General features: G+C 62.1%; 1 protein-coding gene across 1 annotated transcript in view; it reads right to left on the minus strand.

Moving 5' to 3' along the window:
* The window catches only part of MID2 (midline 2), a 110,126-nt gene that overhangs the window by 16,406 nt on the left and 81,556 nt on the right, over nt 1-12,164 (minus strand). Inside the window, exons 4-7 of the mRNA XM_075435708.1 lie at nt 7,933-8,040; nt 2,345-2,493; nt 1,709-1,836; nt 544-687 (exon numbers count right to left, since the gene is read on the minus strand). Of these exons, the coding sequence (XP_075291823.1) occupies nt 544-687; nt 1,709-1,836; nt 2,345-2,493; nt 7,933-8,040 (529 nt within the window). The remainder of the gene's footprint in view (nt 1-543; nt 688-1,708; nt 1,837-2,344; nt 2,494-7,932; nt 8,041-12,164) is intronic.

The following is a 12,164-nucleotide window of genomic DNA, read 5'->3' on the forward strand; positions in this document are numbered from 1 at the left end:
CCCATTTTATCTTCAAGCCTTCGGCTGCCTCGGGATGTCTGATGAACTCTGCCCGGCTAGCGTCCGAGCAAAGCCCTGCCCCGCTGTCAGGCGGGGTTTGAAGGGGCCGGTACCACCGCCCGAAGCCTTGGTGCCCGCAGCCTGCCCGCGACAGCCCAGCCCTGCCCTGCCCCCCGTTGCTCTGCACCCCCAGACTCTGCGAGGGGCTGGCAGGAATCCTCCCGGCATAAACCCCCCCGCAACGAGCCCTGCCCGTAAAACCCTGGGCATGGTGGGGATGGACAGATCCGGTGGCTGTGCGACGGGCGAGACCCTCCAACCGCAGGCTGCAGGCACCAAGCGCAGGGCAGAACAGTTCAGTTATGGACCCCCAGCACGCGGGAGTCCTCCATCGTTCAGATGACAGTCCTGAGCAGCATCCTCGGAGGACCCCTTCTTGTGGTTTTCTCCCCTAATTCCCAACCTGCTGGTTCCCCCCGAGAACCCTGCTCTTCCCGAAGCGGACCACGGTCCCCCACGCCGAGCGAGCGCACCACGACTTACTGATGAAGTTGGCTTGGCCGGTGAAGATGGTGTACTGCAGCTCGTAGGAGCTGACGCTGAACTCGTCCTCCGAGATCCAGTGGACGGTGATGGTGTCGTGGGAGGCCGTGCACAGCTCCTCCCGGACGGACGGCGGGTTGGGCGCTGCGGGAGGTCACAGGTAACACGTCTCAGTGAGGTTGTGCCTCCTTTTCTTCATACACCTAGGGCAGTTTCTGCTCCCTTCAGGACAGGGACAGGCTTGCACGGGGAGCAGAGTCTCTCGACACAAGCAACTGCCTCAGTTTATCTGTCACTGTGTTTCCCACTTAACTAAACCTTTTAGTGCAGGAACAACATATGCTGGGGCCAGCGTGTTTTCAGGCATGCCAGAACCAGGGGTTCTGGCTGCTGCCTCCATCAGGTCTGACACCCCCACCCCACAAGCTGAGAAGCCACTTCAAAATCCACCCATTTCTCAGCACTGACTGTGAAATAAGTATTTTGCCCCATAACTGTTCCAGGCACGTTTGTTGTTAACCTTTCCTTGTAAGCTGACCTGCTTCGCGATGAAGAAAATCAGATTTGGGTGAGTAACGACGTCCTGGCTCCTCGGAGCTTTCGCCCCCGCCCTGGCCTTCCAGCACGGGCAGGGTCGAGCAGCAGCCGGCTGCTCCCGGGCCCCCGCATCGCCCCGGCCGAGGGCCAGAGCAGCGTTCAGCCCGTGCTCCGGCGTCGGGGCAGCACCACGGCCCAGCAAGGTCTCTGCCCACAGGAGTTCACAATTCAGCCCCAAGAGACCCACAAAAAGGGCAGCAAAAGGGAAATGCTAAAGCATGTGCATTGGGAGCACAATAATTAATTAATTCGCTGCTCCCTCTCTGTGACCTACCCTCTTGGATCCCCATGGGCGTGAGCCTCCTCCCTGGGTCGTGGAGACCGTCCTTCTTCTGCTTTCTGACCTTTCCCACCTGCCCTCTGGGAGAGGCCGAGTGTGAGCAGCAGGACAGGGACATGTCGCTGTCCTGGTGACAGCATGGCCGCGGCTCTGCCGCAGCCACCGGGCACTTCTCATGGCTCAGAATGAAGGGCAACCTGGTCTGCTTTAAAATACGCCTGCCAGCCCCCAGGGGGGCTGCGGGAGGACGCGGGGCATGGGCAGCGGGGAGCGCGCCTCTGCACTCACCAGTGAGATAATCCAGCCCCTCCAGCAGCTTCTTCTCTCTGGAAAAATCTAAAGCAAAGTTTTCAAAGGCATCATTAAAATTGATATCTGGTATCAGAACTTGAGAGGATGCAGTTGCCATGGCGACCCTGAAAGAAAAGAAGAGGCCATCAATACGCGTCAGGGTGCGCGCCGCCCCCGACACCCAGCAGCGGCGAGGCGGGGGATTAAGAGGGTGCGAGCAGCGGCGACGTTACGTGCCGGCAGGAAACTGGCTCGCACCTACCGAGCGCTGCTCCTGCCCCAGGAGGGTGGCCCTGCCGGGGGACAGGTCCCCAGAGAGGTGAGGGCTCCATCCTTGCGGGGTCCCAGCCCTGACTGCCCCCCGAGCTCCCTTCGGATTGGTGTTTCCACCGCTTGCCCCCCCAGGGAGCAACGTTTGCTCCCATAGCAGGCGTCCAGCTTCGTTAGCACCCGCCATGCAACTCCTGTCCTGCCAGGGAGGGGAAGCGGCGACAGCCCCGGCGCCGGCTTTATCTGCGGGCAGCACGCTGGGAGGCTGCGGGGGCAGAACAGGGTGTCCCGGGCAGGGAGCTGTGCCCAGGGGACAACCCCAGGGACCGCCATCGGTGCGCCGAGCCCCGCGTGCCAGCCCACCTCTCGGCCACGTTCCTGGCCGTCTGCAGGAACCGCGCGTGGTCGTTCTCCTTCAGGATGTGCTCCGCCTGGTTGATGAGGACCGTCGAGCGCTCGAGGCACTGCCGGCAGTTGGCGACCTGCTGGGCCAGCTTCCGCAGCTTCATCACCTGCGAGGAGAGCAGAGGCACGCAAAGGGGCTCAGCAGCCAGCACGTGGCTTGAAAGCACTGAGGAAACCCCGTCCTAACCCACGGGCTGCTCAGGGGAAGCGAAACACCATGGAGATGTCCCCAGAGGCTCTGGGGAGGGAGAGCAGCAATGCTCTTTCAGTGTTCAACTCTGCTTGCAGGTGGGAAAGCCCCAGGGAAAAGCCCCCACGCTGCTCTGAGGGTCCCACACGTGATGGAAGCCGGAGAGCGATGCATCCTCCCTCCGCTCCTCCCGCGCCAACGCAGCGTCATCCCCTCGGCGCCGGCTCTCCGCGGATTCGGCCGGGAGAGGAGCGCTCCTGCGGAGCAATTCGGCACAGAGCAAGGAAACCTCACGCTGGCTCAGCCCCAGCAGAGCCGCTGGAAAACATCGCATTTGCAGCCGCAAATCGTTTTGCAGTTAAAGGTGAGGTGCTGCAGTAAGACAGGACAGGAGAGTTACCCACAACATAGGGAAGCAGGAGCTGAAAAACCAGCCCAGGCACCCAAAAATAGGGCACGTGGCTTGAACGGGCTCTGCTCCATCCACGCCAGTGTCCTGCGAGTCCCAGACAGCCCGTGCTCGGGGCCGGGGCTCTGGGCTTTGCTGTGTCCAGTGGAAACTCGGACCTGGCCCAGCCGCTGTTCAAAAGGGGATGCAAAGTGACTCCAGGGAAAAGCACCTCGGTCCTTTCCCCGCAACGCTCTGTGGAAGGCTGGACTCATCCTGCGAGAACACAACGGCAGAGACACAGCCGTGTCCCCTCTGCTCCGTACAGCCGCCCGCAGCCCCCCAGCCCACCTCCGAAGGGAGCAGCCGGCACGGCGTGCTGCTCGGCCACACGCCTTCACATTATTTCCTCCTTTCCTATTTTTAACGAGGGAGCGGGGCATTTTGTCAGCCTCATGAAGCTGCCGTGACGGCAGCCCCCCGCTCGCCCTGCAGCACGCTGTCAATCCACCCCCCGTCTGCGGTTTGAAGATCCGTCAGGAAGCAAAAGCAGGAGCTCGCGGAGGTGACGGGAGGCTGCTCGCGCTGCTCTGCCCAGGCGTCAGGGCTGTCACTGCGCCTACAATTAAGCAGCACCCCACAATTAAGGACGCCCCACAATTAAGGATGCCCCACAATTAAGGACGCCCGCAGCCCCCGGCTCCGCTGCCGGAGCTCAGCATAGACACGACCAAGGGCGAAAAGCCAACAGAAGAGCTCCAAGCACCTCAAGCCCAGGAAAATCCAGGACTCTGCACCCCCCAGAACACCTAAGGGTTTCCATTGCACCCGGGAACGCAGCTGGGTGCCAGCCGATGGATCCCTGCACCCACCCAGCTGCACCGGCTCCAGCGCACCGGGGTCCGCAGGAGGGGACCTGGGGTGAACCACCAGCAAGGCGAGGACCCTTGGGCACCTCCGGCCAGCACTGGGAGCTCTGCAAAGGCGCCCGGGGCGAGGCAGCTGGTGGGAAGCACCTGCTGCCTTGCCAGCACTGGTGAGGGCATCACCCGTCAGCGGCGAGGATGCCCTCGGTGCCCGCCTGCTCCAGGAACCTGGCAGCAACGCCCGCCCGACCCCAGCACCATCCCGTGGGACCTCCTGCTCCCAGCCGGCCCCGCGCCGGCTCCCTGCCAGCAGCGAGGAAGCTCAGGTTAAACAAGGGAGGTGACGATGTGTGGCCAGGTGGCTGTCACTTGTCGGCAGAGGTGGCAGAGCTGTTAGGTCACCAAGATGCGAGGGAACCCTGCACGTTCTCCCTCTTCCTTCTCCCAGGCTTTTGGAGGACATCGGCTCCCAGCCTCATGTCCCTCCAGCGTGATGCTGGGCTGCAGCATCTCCCTGCTTCCACTCCGCCACCCACGGAGATCCCGGATGGGGCTGCCCACGCCACGGCCACGGGTCCCAGCGCAGAGAAAAACCCGAAGCCCACAGCCTTAATGGTGGGGCCAAATACCCGACCTCTCCCTCGGGGCAGCAGAGCTGGCACCACGCTGCACCCAAGGGCTGCACCCCGCGAAGAGCCAAGGAAGCCGGGTGGTGCTTGCCCCTCCTGGTAAGCAATCAGCAGCAATCACCCCTAAACCCGACCTCTCCTGGCCTCTTCCCAGCAAGGCAGGGCCGAAAGCGTGGCTGCCTTGGGGTCCTGTCCCCCACCAAGCCGCCCTGCTGCAGTCTCCACCTCTGAGGAGAGCATCCCCAGAGACCCTGCCCGTGCCAGCGCCGGTGTCTGGACAGGGCTGGGGGACGCCGGGCGAGGAGCAGGGGAGTGGGCTGCCTTGTGGGATGAGACACGGATGAACAAAGCATCTGAACGGTGGCGTGGGTCACTCCATAGCCACTGCCATTTGCTTCTCACGTCCTTCTCGCTTCCTGGTGCGCTGACAAGATGATTAGTGAGCGAGAAGATGTTGGCTTGGATGAATGACATCCAAAGCAGGGGGTCAGACAAGCGGCACAGACCCGTGACAGAAAGCACAACGGGGGCCACGTCCACGCACAGCCCCCCGGGCCTGGGGGATGCCCTCGGGCTGCTCGGGAGCTCTGCACTGTGACCTGGGGACAGGGAGGGCTGCCAGCCCGGGGAGCATCCCGGGGACGCGCGGCGGGAGAGGGCAGGAGCCCCACGCCGCAGCAAGCTGTGCCCCGGCGGCACGGAGCACGGGCTCATCCTTGCTAGCAGCAGGCAGGCACAGCTCAGAACGGCTGTTTGCACAAGGAAGCGATTCTCCTGCTGGGGCTTAATGGGCTGACGGATGCTTCATTTTACGATCGGATTTGTCAAAAGAAAATTATCAAAGGAGAACAAGGAAGAGAAACACGACGACTTTGGTTTGGAGGGAGGACTCGGCGAGCTCTGGAGCGGCTGCCAGCCTCAGGCGGGAGCGGCAGGAGAGCCCCTGCCCTGATCGCTCCCAGGAGCTGCTGGCGTGCCCGGACCCCGTGCTCCTTGGCCACGTTCCCTGCAACGACCACAGCCTGCGGCATTAACCCCTGGCAAAGCTTCTGCTGGGGCCAAGGGGAAAGGAGGTGCAGATTCCCCAGCTCGAGGCCACCGACAGCAGCACCCGCTGTGCCCCGAGCCGGAGATGCTGGCACCAGCACGCGCTGGCTGGGTCCGTGTCCCCGCAGAGCGCTCTCCAGGGCAGCCAGCTGCCTGCTGCCCTCCCAGTCCTCCCCTTGCCTCCGCCTCCACGATGCTCGCTGTGTCCCTGACGATGCTCGCTACCTCCCGGGTCCTTCCCGGGCACCTCGCGGTGCCTCGACCCCAGGAGCTGCTGCCCAGCCCCATGGGCGGTGGTGTGCGAGCCCCGGCAGAGCACGAACCTGAGCCCCGCAAGGTGCGAGCCCAGCTTGGAGCTGCAGAGGGGCTCTGCAACATCTAACCTCTGCTGGGTTTCCAAAGACGTGTGTGTGGCACATCTGCACTTTCTTAGGATTACTGTTATAAAAGATACCTACAGGCTGGCCGTGGTTTCCTCACGCCAAAGCGCGTTGTCCGGGAGCACGGCAGGCGTCCTCCTCGGGGCGTCCTCGCCTGGCATCCCTCGCCCCTGCCCATCACCAAGCCCAAACGTCAGGCTGCTGCTCCCGTCCTCTCTCGAGGCCTCGTGGAAGCGGAGCAGCTCCACCTCACAGCTGCCCAAGCAGCCAGTTCCCCGGCACCGCACTCCGGCTGGAGGCAAACTGCTGCCTCAGCGTTCTTTTCTCCGTGGACTTCTCTCCTCAGGCCCAGGGCTGCCACTCCTTCCAGCGCCGTGTGCCACTGCAGTCGGGCTGCTCCGCGCTCCCGTCGGGCCGTTTGTCAGGAAAAGGAGCCCAGAACAAGTGGGAAACCAACGGGCAACTCGTCAGGAAAGCAGCATTCCTCGCCCCGCAGTCAGCGTGCTTCCTCCTTTCTGTCGTGTTCGGAGCTTTGTGACTCTCCAGGGTTCGTGGCTGGGGCTCCTGGGAAAGGCTGCTCCCTGCCCACCCTCGGAGATCGCTGCTCAGAGGTGTGGAGAGCAACGGAGGATCGCTGCCCAGCCTCCCCGCAGCCAGCGCCGGCAGGACTGGGGGCTACGGGAGACGCTGCCGTGCTGCAAACCCGCACGCTTCCACCGCCAGCCCAATTTCACCAGCAAAGAGGCTTCTTCCAGTTCCCAGGTAACTTTGGAAACCAAACCCAGTGCCCTCCCCGACGCTGCCAGGACCACTGTCCCCACACCCACCGCCCACCGGTGCGGTGCTGGGTTTGCAGCTGCTCGGGCTCAAGCTTGCTGCTCCCACCCCGGCACTTCCTCCGCAGCTCAGCCTTGCTCCTGCGGATGGTTCCGGGCACCACCCAAGGCCTCTCCTCTGCCCAGCTGCAAATTCGTAGGAAAATAACAATCTCTGAGCCTTCCAGCTCCCTGCCAAGGACGGCTGAAACTGGACAAGGTCCTGTGCAGCCTGCTGTAGGTGACCCTGCTTCGGCAGGAGGGTTGGACTAGATGACCCACAGAGGTCCCTTCCAACCCTGACCATTCTGTGACTCTGTGATTCTGTGACAACACGGTCAAAAGACGTCGGGGGGAGAGGGTGGGGAGAGAGAGGCAGACAGACAGATGGACCGGCAGAAGGCACCGTTACATAAAACACGTTCGCTGAGGCGGCTGGGATGAAAGCAGGCACGTTCAGGCTTCCACTCCTGCCCGCGTGTCCGGGAGCCGTGCGGGTTGGCTCTCCTGCGTACGCACGCGGCGCAACTGCTCCCAAACCTTCGCCTGCGAAGAATTCCGTACCGGGGGCGACGCCGCTCCCTGGCTTGGCTGTCAGCGCCGTGATGGACCCGGAGCCGAGAAATCCCTCCAGCCGCTCGCACCGCACGGCAACCACCGGGGAAAGCCAGAACACCCGGCAGCGCTGGAGGAAGGGCCCGAACACCCCGCAGAGAAAAGGGCGAGAAGCCAGCTCGCCCGCGGCCACGCTGCAGCGCGGAGCCGCTCCTCCATCTGCAGTGCAGGGCTCGGGGAGCCCTGCCATGTTAATTCTACCTCATTATATCAGCACCGCGGCGGCGGAAAAGCCCCGAGGAAGCTGTCCCGCCTGATCCAAGCAACTGCACCGATTTGGCACGCTAATCAACGCGTCCGCCCTCCTCCGACCCTGCTCATCCTCAGTGGGACAGCCCTGGGGACAGCAGCAGCAGCAAGGGACCCCCGGACCCGCAGACCCTTTGGGGGCACAGGGAGATGAAGCTGTGTGCCACCGGCTGCCCAAAGCAGCTCCGTCACGGGCAGGGCAGTGCCCACCGCTAGCAGCCCCTCTGCGTGTGGTGGGACACCCCGGCATCGGGGGCTGCCGAGCTGCTGGGCTGTGCCTGGAGAGGACAGACAGACGCTGCAGCGGCCACGCCACGGGCACAGGAGGGGACCCTCGCGCCCCGGCCGCACGGCCGGCCCTCCTTACCTTCGTCTCCTTGATCTTGACAGCGATGACCTGCTTGCGCTGGCGGATGATCTCCATGAGCTCGTCACACTCCTCCATCAGCTTGGCCTCGTGCATGGCTGTGTTCACCTGCCCGGGAACAGCAAAAGCGCACGCCGTCAGCAGGGACACACGCGTCCCCGAGCCCGGCAGCCCCGCCGCTCTCCAGCTCGCACTGGGAGAGACACAATACGTGTCCCCCATGCCGGGCCCCGGCTCTGCCGCTGCCAGGGGCTGGGCCGGGCAGGAGGTGACCGCCCTGCAACACGGACAGCAGCGGGCTGGCTCGCCTGCAGCCACAGCCGCTCCACCGGAGGACAGAAAACATGCTTACAAATATCTGCAGGGTGGGGGTCAGGAGGACGGGGCCAGGCTCTTTCCAGTGGTGCCCAGCGACAGGACAAGGGGCAACGGGCACAAACTGAAGCAGAGGAAGCTCCAGCTGAACACGAGGAAGAACTTCTTCCCTCTGAGGGTGACGGAGCCCTGGCCCAGGCTGCCCAGGGAGGCTGTGGAGTCTCCTTCTCTGGAGATATTCCAGCCCCACCTGGCCGCGGTGCTGTACAGCCTGCTGTGGGTGACCCTGCTTGGGCAGCGGGTTGGGCTGGGTGACCCAAGAGGTCCCTGCCAACCCCTGCCATGCTGGGATTCTGTGAAAACGGCCGGAGGAGGGTGTGCAGCCCTCCTTGCCGCACGTCCCCTGTGGGCGCTGGGCGACGGGGCTGCGCCGGGTGGTCTGCAGGGCCCACGCTCCTCCACGGGTGCTGGCCCCCCACCCCAGGACCTGGAAGGGGCTGCGGGATGGTGGCAGCCCCGGAGCAGCACGGGCTTCTTGCAGAGGCAGCAACCTTCCCAGCCTCTCCTCCCGAGCAAAACCCACCGCGCGCTCACGCACCCGCACCGAGGCAGCGCCCGTGCGCTCGTTAAAGCAAGAAGAGGTTTAAAAATGAATGAGACCACGCTGCTCGGGAGAGCAAGGGTGGCCACGACTTCAAAGCATCTGCAGAAGCGGTGGCAGCCCCGGGCACCTCTGATACCCTCATTTCAGCCACAGCACAGTGTGCACATGCCTGGGCACGGACCGCTCCTCAGGAGCTTCTCTCCGAGCGAAGCCTTTTACGAGTAGCCATCTTTCCCTCCCCCCAAAAATAAAACAGCACCAGATGCTGCTGGCAGCACCGGCTGCTCTAAAAAGCCCCGTTTCTCCAGAGTGCAAAGTTCTGGCAGGATGCGTGCCCAGGCCATAATAAATCTTTATGCTCTCTCCAGCCCCAGGCAAATTTCTTACCGTGTTTGCCGTTCAGTTCCTAAACTGGGGCACCATCCCCTGATGGATTTTGCAGTGGGCTCACAACAAGGGGGGCCTGGAGATGCTCGAACCCAAGATCTCCTCCCTGCGCCATCCCCTCCCAACCGTGGTTCCCAACGCGAGATGCCGCTTCGGCTGGACCAGCCCCCAGCACAGTAACGGAGCGAGCACCAAACAGCACTTCTGTGATCGCGGCCATCTTCCAGGCTGCTGCTGAGATTCCTCCCTCCCCAAACTCATTCCTGGTATTTATGGCTCAGTAGCAGAGAAATACAACCCGCTGCGTGGCACAACCAGCTCTTCCTCCCACCCTGCCCTCCAGAACGGCGGCACCGAGACGAGGGACTTGAGTCAGGAGATGAGGAGACCTGGTGCAGACCGGCACACCTGAGTCAGTCCCAGCAGGGGACTGGAGGTGACATAATCAGATGGGCCAGAGCTTCCCAAAAGTCACCTTCAAGTCTGATCAGCTATTGCAACCCGCCCTGGACACGATGTGGCCTCTTTCAGACCAGGTCTGGCCTCCCTGCGGCCTCTGCCATGCAGATGGCTGGCCAAGATGATAATTTTGCTGCTTGGTGTCTACCAAACCGTGACCACGGCTCTCCCTCCCCTGCTGACCACCAAGACCCCCACCAGCCAGACAGGGCATTGCCAGCAGGCTGCGTGGCTCTCGACGTGCTTTTGGGGGAAGCAGCTCGGAGATGCTCCAGCCCCTCGGTCACGAAGGGACAGACGCTGCAAACACGAGACCAGCACGTGTGGCTCCTCCTTTTGCTTTGGACTCTTGAGTGACCAATTCTGAAGCTTTGCTCTGGAAGATGCTGCTCAAGATGGCCTTCTCATCTTTGGAGAAGGGACCAGTAAACCCTCATCAGCCTGGGCTGCAGAGCCATGTTCCCTGTCCAAGATAAGGGAGGGTGGGCAGCGAGAGCAGGCAGCAAGACACAATGGTAGACTTGTCCAGTAAGACTTGAAGGACAAGTAGAGAAGCCCGAGCAGGAGATCCATCAGTGATTTCCTTCTTCATAGACCTCCCAAGGCCATTGATCCTTCTGCATAGACATCACCGCTGTGGTCGTAGGAGCTACCGGTGCCCAGCCAGGCGTGTGCAAGGAGCACCAGGTAGGTCACTGGTGACCTCAGAGCGCAGGAGCCCTCCCCAAGGTGGTAAGGAGCCGAGATGCTGGAGGATTTGCCCAAATTGCCGCTCCTCCAGGCGAACCCGAGCTGGTGCTGCCAGCAGGAAGGTGGAGTGTGGGCCCTTCGCAGAGACGGGGCGATGGGGACGCAGCGAGCCGGGGTCAGCAAGCTGGGACAGAGGGGCTCCCACCCTGCCCCTCCAGCGAGCAGAGACAGCACGGTGCCAGCCCCAGGAGGCAGAAGGGAACAGTGCCTTGTTTCTGCAAAAGAACCTGCATGTGTCCTGCTTAATTTAGGCTAATGAATCCCCGCTGGAACCCCTTTTCAGGCTTCAAATCCACAACTGGTTTTTTGTGGGTTGTTTTTATGTTAAAGCCAAAAGGATGGCGTGCACAGGGTGCTGTGAAAGCCCGGGCAGAGGTCTCAGTCCTCTGGCTCCAGCAAAGAGCAGCATCCTTGGGGGGGGGCAGGAGAGGGGGAATATGCTTTAGAAAAGGGGAATTGAGCCCCATCAAGTTAAGCCGTGTACTAGAGGACACAGAGAGGCTTTCTTAATTTTGTACTTCTCACAGCTATGTGAAACAGTGGAGAAGTCTGGAGGCAACCCAGAGCTAAACACATTTGATACAAGATCTTTTTTTAAACCCCGCCAGCAGATTATGCAACACCGAAGTGGGAGACAGCTGATGGTCTGCAAAGATAGCTCCACCGAGAAAAAACAGCGGATAACGTTCCAAACCTGTGCAAGGTAGCAGAGGGGGGGACATCAGAGCCAGGGTCTGGAGTGCCCTGCGAGCCCGGTGCCGCCGTGGAGGCCGGCAGCGCTGTGGCCCTGGAGGCACCAGCGCGGGCAGACGTGGCCATCACTCCCCGTTCCAGCAGCACAAACCCAGGGCTGCTGGCGAGCGTTCGCAGCGCCAGGGCTTGCTGCTGCCGGCAGCAGGGAGCCCTGGGTGCCAGGACTGCAGAAACAGCAGCAGGAGGAGAAGGGGGTGGGGGATCTTTAGCAAGTGCCAGCCCCCCCCTCCAGCCTGGCGTGCCAGGCAGAAATCCTGGGCTCCTGGTTAAATTAATGCTAAACCCAAAAACCTACCCAGGGCAAGAAATCTGCAGCTCAGCCAGCGTTCATACTCCGTGAGACTGAAGGCAGATGAAGCCGCAGGGGCCACCACAGTCGCCTTCCCCAGCTGCCTTCTGTCCAGAAAGGAGCGTTTCCAGGCCAGGGTCCCACCCCAAAAGTGCCAGCGGAGCGTGGAGCCAGGATATCAGACCAGCACAGCTCTGCTGGCACAAGCCCTGGCTCAAGCACAGCTAGGTCCTGGCCAAACCACTTTTTATTAGGATGAACTGGTTCCCAAGGAAATGCTGCGTTTGGGGGTGAAGACTCAGTGGCTGCTACGACTGTAGGAAAGCTGGCTGTGGGGGAGAGCTTCTAGACATAAGAAGGAGGCGAAAAAATATTTCACCCTTCTGAGGAAATGTTCTAGGGACAACACAGCTCTACAACAAACAGCAAATGGTAAAACTCCAACCTGGGAAGAGCTGGCGCTGCAGCTCGTGGAAGGATGAAGAGCATCATCTCAGCCCGAGGCGCGATTCACGCACAGACAGACTTCCTCCTCCTCCTCCTCCCCCCCCAGGCAGCAGGAACCCAGCGCCGGGATCACAGAATCACAGAATAGTAGGGGTTGGAAGGGACCTCTGTGGGTCATCTAGTCCAACCCTCCTGCCGAAGCAGGGTCACCCACAGCAGGTTGCACAG

The sequence above is a fragment of the Opisthocomus hoazin genome, chromosome 14 (assembly GCF_030867145.1).
Source record: "Opisthocomus hoazin isolate bOpiHoa1 chromosome 14, bOpiHoa1.hap1, whole genome shotgun sequence".
Classification (NCBI taxonomy): Eukaryota; Metazoa; Chordata; class Aves; order Opisthocomiformes; family Opisthocomidae; genus Opisthocomus; species Opisthocomus hoazin.